General features: G+C 39.5%; 1 protein-coding gene across 1 annotated transcript; it reads left to right on the top strand.

Moving 5' to 3' along the window:
• Positions 1–1795: 1795 nt before the first annotated feature.
• Positions 1796–2251, top strand: LOC128107815 (40S ribosomal protein S2-like; the record flags this gene model as incomplete). The annotated part of the gene is made up of 1 exon (XM_052734205.1): positions 1796–2251. A coding segment is annotated over one exon (408 nt), but the record flags the coding sequence as incomplete, so codon positions are not given.
• Positions 2252–10700: the final 8449 nt, after the last annotated feature.

Raw genomic sequence — 10700 nt, 5'->3', positions numbered from 1 at the left:
GTGTGTTTCTCAGTTGGTTCCAGATCCAATGAGGTTGGCAGTAGGAACTAACCCTCACAGTTACTTTTATATTATTATTCATATTCACTCTTGTGGTTGAAAAGTTCTTGTTATATGATTAAACAGCTCTGGGAATCAAGATCTGTACCATGGAGATCTTGTTAGAACAGGGTACGCATCGAATACCTTGCTTAGCCACAGCCATGATCATATGCACATGTTGCTCGCCATCTTGTTCTGACCTCCTACAGCATTCCTGTCATGTAAGACATAACTAGGGGCAGTAAAGAGAGTCTTTGAAAAAAGGGAAAAGCCAATGTGCCTTCTCTTTCCTCATTTACAAGGAGAAATGAGAACATGTGGTAATAAATACTTGGCCTGCAAATTTCTATCCTTCCAAAAAAATTACAAGGCATAAAACACTTTATTGCTGAATTTGAATAATTTGGAATCTAGATGTTGGGTTCACATAAGACATCTCTTCTAAATTAAATATTTTTTAAAAAGTGTCTTAGGATTGTTTTCAGACCTTAGAAATCTTTATCTCTTGATCTAAGTCTCTATGTTCTTAGTTCTGTGTTCTTATGTTCTACACCAAAGCTGCAAAACTTCTCAGGTTGAAGAGGTGTTCTTTTCTGAACTCTTCACCATCATTACAATAGCTTCTGGCAAATTTGTCTTTTGATTGATTCCTAATTTAATTCTATAATATTTGATATTTCTTTTTTTTTTCTTGGAAATTTAGTCTCTAATCTTGTTCAATAAAGCAACTATGGAATCTTATTCACTTTAAAAATGATTCCATTCTGCTGATTATCACATTTATGTAAACGAGTTTTACATCTGCATATCCTTTCAAAGGAAAAGAAGAATGCTGCTAAATTATTAAATCTTTTGTCAAAATGCTTCAAAATTCTGTTTTTATTTATCAGATATTTTAGTTGAAACACTTTCTTAGGAAAAAAAAAAAACCTTATGAAGAAAGCATTGAGTTCTCCTTTTATCTATACATTAAACAGTTTATGTATTTTTTTATTCCTTTAATTTTAGGTGCCAGTGATTTACCTTTTGGGTTCTTTCCATGAAGAAGATTCATAAGATGGGCAAAACTTATCATTCACATCTTTTTATAAAAGTGGGTAACTACTCAAAAATGATTATAAGATAATGATTGAAGTATAAGTTATGCTACAAAGTGGATGGTGACATTTAAAAACACAAAACTGCACAGTCAGCTTTCTATTACTCTAATGAAATGCCTGACACAGGCTATATATGAAGTGGGAGGTTTATTTACATCAGAAATATAGAAATTAAAAATCAAAGATCAACTGTCTCACTTATCCATAGGGCCTGGTCCAGTTCCATGGGAGCTCCTCAGCTATTGGTTCATAGTTCATGTGTTTCCACTAGTTTGGCTGTTTGTCCCTGTGCTTTTTTCTTCAATCATGGTCTCAATATCTCTTGCTCATATAATCCCTCCTCTCTCTCGCCAATTGGACTCCTGGAACTCCACCAGTTGATTAGCTTGAACTACCTAGGAGGCTCCCAGGCAGTGGGACCGGGACCTGTCCTTAGTGCATGAACTGGCTTTTGGGAACCTAGGGCCTATGCTCACTTTGCTCAGCCTAGGTGAAGGGAGGAGGGGACTGGACCTGCCTCAACTGAATCTACCAGGCTGAGCTGAACCCCCAGGGGAGTCCTTGCCTTGGAGGAGGTGGGAATGGGGGGTGGGTTGGGGGGGGAGGAAGGAGGACAGGGGAATCCGTGGCTGATATGTAATTAAATTAATTATAAACTGTCCATTGTCCCTGTGCGGAGAGGCTACTGGGGGAACAAGATTGGCAAGCCCCACACTGTGCCGTGCAAAGTGACAGGCCGCTGTGGCTCTGTGTTGGTGCGTCTCATCCCTGCCCCCAGAGGCACTGGCATCGTCTCTGCTCCTGTGCCTAAGAAGTTACTGATGATGGCCGGTATTGATGACTGCTACACGTCAGCCAGGGGCTGCACTGCCACCCTGGGCAACTTTGCCAAGGCCACCTTTGATGCCATCTCCAAGACCTACAGCTACCTGACCCCCGACCTCTGGAAAGAGACTGTGTTCACCAAATCTCCTTATCAGGAATTCACTGACCATCTTGTGAAAACCCACACCAGAGTGTCTGTTCAGAGGACCCAGGCTCCAGCTGTGGCTACCACATAAGGGTTTTTATACAAGAAAAATAAAGTGAATTAAATCTGCTAATAAAAAAAAAAATTTAAAAATAAAATAAAAACTTTCTGAAAAAAAAAATCAAAGATCAGGAAGCCCCATAGACTTGCCCTCTGTCAAAGGTGGCTAATGGTGGACCATCAGAGTGGTTTGTGTATGTTCAAATGGTCACCCCATGAACCACAACACAGAGAAAGCCACGACATATCTTACAATTCCTTTCAAAGGCAATCTTCAATAACATAAGACCCTCTCACAAACTTCCACCTTTCAATGGTCCATAACATCTCCTACCACCTCCGTTCTTGAGATCGACTCTTTTACATATATACCTTTGAGGGGCATACAAACAAAATGATAGCAGTAGGTAGCTGTGGCATGCCAGGGACAAATGTATATAACAGAGCCAAACACTTGTCTGTTGACAACACCATTTTCTAGTCTAATGTAGAAAACTTAGATGAACGCAAACATCTTCAATATTACTTTCTCCTTATTCTTAAGAATTTCATATAGTACACAATGAAACATGACCATATCCACTCCTTACTTCCTCTGCCAACTCCCCATAAATTCCCTGGCAATATGTTCTCCCCTTCATGATGTCTTCTCTTTCTCTGCCCTCCCCATCTCATACCCTACTAAGTCCAAATACATGCATGGGTGTAAGGCTATCTACTCAGTGAGGCATGGGAAATGTTCCAGTGGTTTCCCGTTCTGTGGGGCAGGGAAGGGAATGAGTCTTTCTTCACCAAGATTAATAGCCAATATTCCTTAGTAAAGGATGAGGCCTGAAGAACAACTTCCCCATCCATGATGGATTTGGGGCTGGACTAACCTTGTGCAGGTCTTGCATAGGTAACTACACCTGGTGTCAACTTATAGCTGCAACAGCCATGTTGACTCCAGAATTTGCCTCCTCATCATCCAGCTTCTATATTTTGTCTCCTGAGCCTGGTAGTGGTGATGTTGAGAAAGATGTTCCATCTTTAGGACTGAGTATGCAGTCTCTTATTTTTATTACTTTGATAAGTTATACATAATAGCAAAAAGAATCATCTCAGGCCAAAGCTGAGAATGGTCCAAGTCTATGCACATAAAAATAAATATATATAAGCCGGGCGGTGGTGGCGCACACCTTTAATCCCAGCACTCGGGAGGCAGAGCCAGGCGGATCTCTGTGAGTTCGAGGCCAGCCTGGGCTACCAAGTGAGTTCCAGGAAAGGCGCAAAGCTACACAGAGAAACCCTGTCTCGAAAAACCAAAAAAAATTAAATAAATAAATTAAATAAATAAATAAATAAATATATAGAAAGAAATTTGACAGACAACATGGCCATTTAGTAATCGAGTAAAAGAACAATAGCAGGTTCTAACCTAGGGCCTATGACTTCCCCAGCCATGGGCTTTTGACCAGGATTACAGTACCATGAAACTCCTTACAGCACAGGCTTCAAATCCAATCAGAATTCTGTTGTGGTTGACTATTTAATTTCTGGAAATATCCAATATGTAAGTATTCTTATTGAATTTTACCATATTCTCATGTATGTCTTTTGTTACTGTTTTAGTAGAAAATAAAATATTAAAGTACCTTAAGCCAAGTTAGAGTATGATTTGTGCAAATATTTAGACACAGATCAGGTCATACACACACACACACACACACACACACACACACACACACACACACACACCTCATAATAAACATCATAAACTAATTTCCTTGAAAACACAGACACAGACATAGGTGAGGGAAACAGATCACTATTAAGTGTTGTACATTGACTTTGCTAGTGTATACTGACATGGAAATTGCTGAGATACTAGGATCCATGGAAGTTTTTATTAATATTACCTTAAAGCCTATTGAATATTGATTGACAAATAATGATTTGAAATTTCTTTTAGCAATAGAATACATATGCAGTGTGCTAAGTTCTTTATATCAATGCTAGTGCAAATGGGATCATCACAACTCTGCAAGGGTGATGTTTTTAGTACACTCACCTTAAATATGAAGAAGCACAGTTAAGTGGGCCTAAAAATGGATGCAGCTGGAGACGATGCATATCAGAAAAACAAACATGGCATGTTTCCTCTCTTTGTGAATATAGACTTCATAGAATATCTCTGGGGAACAGGGCAGACTTACAGGATTGAGGACAGGTGAGACTGAGAAAGCGGGTATGGGGAAGCACATTATATACTTGAATGACATTATATGATGCTGTCTAATAACATAATAATAATAACATTAAAGACCTCTGGGCATATGGTACTTCATCGGAAATGATACTTGAAGCTGGGGAGGGCCCCACTAGTGTTACAGAGAAATGCATCTCACACACTGAGATCAGTGGGTGCAAAGGCTGAAGGAAGACATCCTCATATGTTTAAGGAATGGAGAAAACACCTGCAAGCCTAAGCATGAAAAATGAGAGTGAGGTGCTAAATGAGATGCAGAGTGATGGTCAGGAGGAGTCAGTACAGAAAGCAGCAGGGCAAAGCAATTGAGATGAAGGTAAGGCATTACTTATCTGAGCCGCAGGAACTGTGTTGTGGAGACTTTCGCATGAAACGCTAAGAATGTAAAAGAAGTGGATACACCAAATGACATGTTCCACTGCAGAGAATTAAGAGGTGAGTGTTTGGGGGGTTTTCAAAGTAAATCAGGGAGAGAAAGAGACAGAGACAGAGAGACAGAGACAGAAACAGAGGAGACACAGAGACACAGAGACAGAAACACAGAGGCAGACAGAGAAAAAGAAAGAAATACTGAAGTTTTTCAGTTGACAAGTAGACAGCCTGGAATTCAGTGATGGAGCACATCCACCGCTGAGGTGGGTGGTGTGAGATGTTGGAACTGAAAGGCCCCCAAGTCTGAACACTGTTCTGGACACTTCAATACCATCAGAAGTTTTGCAGCCACATGATCTTGAAAATCCAGCTGGGTCATTCCTGATAATATCACAGCCATGCATCTGCCCAAGGCCATCTCCCCAGCCCGTGTGACCCAGCTCTTCTTCCAGCTCTGAGGATTACTAACTTTGCTGCTTATTCAACTCACTTTCCATGTTTGAAATCTAACTGAGTCAAGTTTAGCTCTCTTTAATTACAACTGTCTTAAATCATGTACTCACGGGTTCACCCAACCCAGGCAAGGAAGTTTTATCCCTACATGGTGCTCTCACTCTCACAAAATCCACATAAAAAAATACATCATGTCTTTGAGTCTTCTTTTCCTGCCTAGAAGTTAAAACTAGGATCTTTGTATCACTGTTAAAATACAAACTCAGGAACTATGTGAAAATTCTCCTTAAAATGCCCTAGTGTTCAGCAAGCCTTCCTCATTCCTGCTAATCCCACCACACAGCTCTATGAGAGACCACAGTAGGGACTCCATGACTGCTGTGTCAGCTACAGGTAGCAAACGGGAAATGATACTTATTGTCTCTAGTGGTACAGATGCTCCAGGATCTAGGAATTGCAGAGATAGTTTCAGTTTAACACAACGTAAATGTATACAAATTACAATTCATAAAATAACTTCTAAAGTAGACAAACAATAGGAGCAGCAGCTAATGAGTCTCCCTACTACTGCTCTGACTGCTCTGCATGAGGAATCATGGCCCAGCTTCCAGCAGCCTAACTCAAGTGATGCAGCATCCCTGCCACACACACCTGCATTGATCCAAAATTGAGGCTCTGCTCTAAATTGACCCAACACAGATTATTTCATGCACAGAAATATTTAAAATGTTGTCTATACAGTAAGTTCCAGGCCAGCCAATGCTATGGAGTGAGACCCTGTCTCAAAAGCAAGCAAACAGAATGTATAAAATTATCTTTAGGATATGAGTATAAAGAACTTTAAATATTTCATATTTAGACTTGTGTCCCATAATTGCACATCTTGTTTAAAAATCATAAATCTGAAATATCTGTGGGCTCCTAGCATTTCAAAAAGAAGAATTCAATACATAGATGCTAAAAACCGCCCCTGATTTAAATATGAAGACATCTTATGGGGCCTTGGGCATTTTGGAGAGTCTCTGAACCTTCCAAATATTGATAAAGGCTTGACATTGGCTCTTTCTCTAGAAGAGAACCACGGACATATTGGCATTTTTAGAGAGGTAACATGAGAGTAGGAATGGGTATGAGAAGAATAAGCCTTCAACTAGATACCAAATTCCTTCAGCACACTACTAACTTTCACTTAAGAATCCCCTGGCAGTGAGGATGGCAACATCTTGAGTGGTTCATTGATGGAACTCTCAGAATCTTAATTTCTGAACTGAGTAGTGGTGAATAGTATATACTTCTCATATCACTTTAAAATATATGTATTGTTTTTGCAAATGCTTGCATAAAGATAATATTGTTATTTAGTGGGAACCAACAAGAATCAAAATCACAGAAATTAGTTTCCTTATCTGTAAAATGAAACAGTTGGAGAAGGTGATTGCCAAGGTCTCTTCCTGCTTTCTTCAGAGGCTTCAACTTGAAGATCTTTGCTGTATATAAACAAGATCATTAATTTGAATTCATAGCATTTATTTTAGTCCATATATTTTATCAGGTTTCTATATTTTGTGTTATTTCTATATGCATCATTATTGTTATGGTTGAACAATGGAGTAATTTTAGTTTACCAAGTGGTCTGGGCTCTTGTGATTAAATGTAGTATATAAACATAGATGGATTGTTATTGCCCAAGACTACTTTAAATGAATGAGCAACTCAGCACACATAGTTTTAATAAGAATATAGATTTCACTAAATGGTTTTGACATCTTACTTCACCCTAATGCTGTAGACATTCTGAATTAATAACTGTAATAAACATGGTCAACCTATTATATGGGTCAGTTACAAATGTAATGAATATAATATAAAATACATTTTAATGTTAAGACCTTAGTTCTCAACTGATTGGTATTCTTTTTCTCCTATTTCCTGGAGTGAGGGAGATTTTAAATCTGCTATCTAATATATATAATCAGAAAACATAGAAATGAATTTAAATATGTTGCCCTCAATCTAATTTTAGGTATCAGCACTGTGGTTTTGTTTGTTTCATTTCAAAGCAATAAATAAAACATGTTTGTAGACTAATAAATATGATAAAATATCTAATAGGAGAAAATTAAAAATTTTAGCAAAATAGTCAGTGTTCTCCATTATCTACCCAAAGCTTTGCATCTGTTGGTGTGTTAAACCTGGTATTCTTGGTCTTAAAATACACACTCTGTAAATGTCTCTCACGTACTTATATTTTCTTACAGCATGGTTTTCCATCTTTTACATCATTATTTGTTATCTTGGATGTAACACGAATCTTAAATGGTCTTATTAATAAAAGCTCTGACCAGGTATTGGGGTGAATGTTGAAAGATCAGAGAAACAGAACCAGCCATAGCCAACCTCACCTCGCCAATTCCTCAGCTGATCTTGTTTCTTCAAACTGGAAGCCTCTGTGTCCTCATCTGAATGGATCTCAGCTGAACTACTGCTCAAAAACCTAAGAGCTTAATAGATTCTAGTTCATGCTTTATATACCTTTCTGCTTCCTGCCATCACTTCCTGGGATTAAAGATGTGTGTCACCATGCCTGGCTGTTCCCAGGGTGGCCTTGACAGAAATCCAGATGGATCTCTGCCTCCTAAGTGATAGGAGTAAAGGTGCGTGTGCCACCATTTTCTGGCCTGTATGTCAATCTAGTGGCCGTTCTGTTCTCTGATCCCAGATAAGTTTATTGGGGTGCACAATATATTGGGGGACGCAATATCACCACATTTGGGTGCCTGAAATACCCTTTCTATCCTCTTGAAATTGTATCGTCTTCCTCATTTTTGGAAACTTGACACAAGATTACTCCTCCCAGAACCTTTATACAGAACCCTCCCTCAAGTGATCTCAGGGCCTCTCCTAGATGCTCTTGGTGTTTCAATGATGAGTGCCATCACTAACATTTATCGAACACTTAGCGCTAATGTTTTAAGAGCTATACCTGGATTTATCTGTTTTTATTTCTAATCCTATCACCAGCATCCATATCAGACAGCTGCAGCTTTTTATGTCATCTTTTAAGACAAGAGAAAAGGCATATAACTTTTCTGAGTTATATCGCTTATGCCCAGAAGGACCCATGACAGAGTCTTTCCTCCTGAAGCAGTGTCAATTTCTTATTTATTTTTAACTTTTGCCAGGGGTCAGAGTTTCACGGTGTAGAACTTGCTATGTAGACAATGCAGGTCTTGACCTTACAGAGATCCACCTTTCTCTCCCTCTTGTGTGCTGGGAATAAAGAGAGAGGTACACGACGAAACCCAATTTCAGTTCCATTTTAAGGAAGTGGCTGATCACTGTGTGGCTCTGTTTCCCATATCACAACTTCTCCCTTAACAGAAAATAACAGTGATCGAAATGCATGTAACATGAATCGCTAGATGATCTTATTAACAAAAAAACTTGGAGCCAGATATTGGAGTGAATTCTGAAAGATCAGAGAAGCAGAACAAGCCACAGCCAGCCTCACCTCGCCAATTCCTCAGCTGATCTTGTTTCCTTAAACTGGAAGCCTCTGAGTCCTCATCCAGAATGGATTTCAGCTGAATCGCTGCTAAAAGCCTGAAAGCTTAACAAGTCCTAAAAGCCCCTAGTTCCTGGTCTTCAGGCCTTGTATACCTTTCTGCTTCCTTCCATCACTTCCTGGGATTAAAGGTGTGTGTCTTTCCCAAGCAAGACATGAGATCTCAAGTGCTGGGATTGAAGGTGTGTGTCACCAGGCCTAGCTCTTGCCAGTGTGGCCTTAAATTTACAGAGATACATCCAGATCTAATCTCATTCCTCCGGAATGCTAGGATTAAAGGTGTGCCCTACCATTGCTTAACCTCTATGCTTAATGTAGTGGCTGTTATGTTCTCTGACCACCAGATAATATTATTGGGATGCACAATATATCAACCACAAATGCAATACTAAAATTCAAAGAAAAGTATCAGTTAGGGTACATGATTTTTAACATACATTTTAATTTAATATTGCATCATTTCCCCTTCCTTTTCCTCCCTCTAATCTTTTCATTGTTTTCTATGAAACTAGTCTTTATTTTCTCTTGAAATATACCTAACTATATACATACAGCCTGATTTGTCTACTTAGTGTTACTTGTATGTGAATATGATCTCAAGACTGACCATTTGGTATTGGATAACCTATTAGGGGGCTTATCCCTGGGAAAGGCTATTGCTCTGGTGTGCAGCATTCCTTAGTTGCCTTGCAGTTCCTTGTCTGTGGGCAGGGGCCCTTGAGATTTGCCCTGTCCATGTTATCATATCTTCTTACGTTGTACTTCTTCAGGTCTTGTTTAGGCAGCCATACTGTTGAGGTATCATGGGTGTGGCTTCCTTCTCTTCTTGGAGACACATTCTCACAGCAGACTTCCTGGTCCTCTGGCTCTTACAGTCTTTCTGTCCCCTATTCCACAATGTTCCCTAAACCTTAGATTCAGAAGTTGTGCTGTAGATGTCTCATCTGAGGCTGGGCACCCCACAATCACTGTTCTCCGCCCTTTGACCAGTTGTGGTAACACTCTGTGTTCATCCATCTTCTGTATTGATTTCCATTTATTGCAAAGGGAGGTTTATGGATCAGCGGATGTAAGGATAAGTATTTTAAATGCAGTGAGGAATTATACTGGTTTAGTAAATTGGTAGTAGTCAGGTCTTCTCTGGGATCCACAAGTTCACAATCCCTGGGTAGTTGGCTGGGGTTTCAGTATGAGGCATGATTTTACTCTTATTAGGTAGGCCTTAAGTTCAATTACGGAGCTGTTACTGACCACCAAGGTGGAAGTGTCACTATGGTACCCTTAAGATCATCATGTCATGCTAGTCATTGTTGTGGTTCCTAGGTGTCATAGCTGGGTAGGGCTATTGGTTGCTTCCCTCTCTTAGAAGCTTGTATAATACATTTCAGTACAATGAAAGCCAGTCTTCAAGGAGGAGACTTTAAGATAGATTCAGATAGAGTCCTCCAGATCTCAGGAGGGGATGTGATGTTAAGAACTGTGTATTGCAGTTGCTGATGGAGGCCTATTTGATGAGATCACTAATTACAGGGTTGTTTGGGTTTGGGCTTTTTGTTTTGTTTTACTTTTGACAACAAAAGTGAGAAGTGAATATGGCATCTTAAAGAACAACAAAAAATATGAAGTAGTTGGAGGGCAAATAATCACAGAGAAGAGCAAAACAAACAGAAATGAGGAGAAATGTCATAACTTCTAAAGAGAACAAGTAAAGAAAACAAGGATGCTCTGCAAATTAAGACTACGTAAACATCAATGTATGAGAATGCTAGGGTGTGAATAAGGGGTATCCCCCATATCTCATGTTCTGAAGGCAAGTCTTTTTCCCCACTGGCAGGGTTGTTTGCTGAGCTCTGGAGACCATTAAGAGTTGACACCTCGCTGGAGAAAGTA

The sequence above is a fragment of the Peromyscus californicus genome, unplaced genomic scaffold, assembly GCF_007827085.1.
Source record: "Peromyscus californicus insignis strain IS unplaced genomic scaffold, ASM782708v3 Scaffold_12__1_contigs__length_115047231, whole genome shotgun sequence".
In the NCBI taxonomy this organism is placed as follows: domain Eukaryota; kingdom Metazoa; phylum Chordata; class Mammalia; order Rodentia; family Cricetidae; genus Peromyscus; species Peromyscus californicus.
This window is presented reverse-complemented; position numbering and strand designations above follow the sequence as displayed.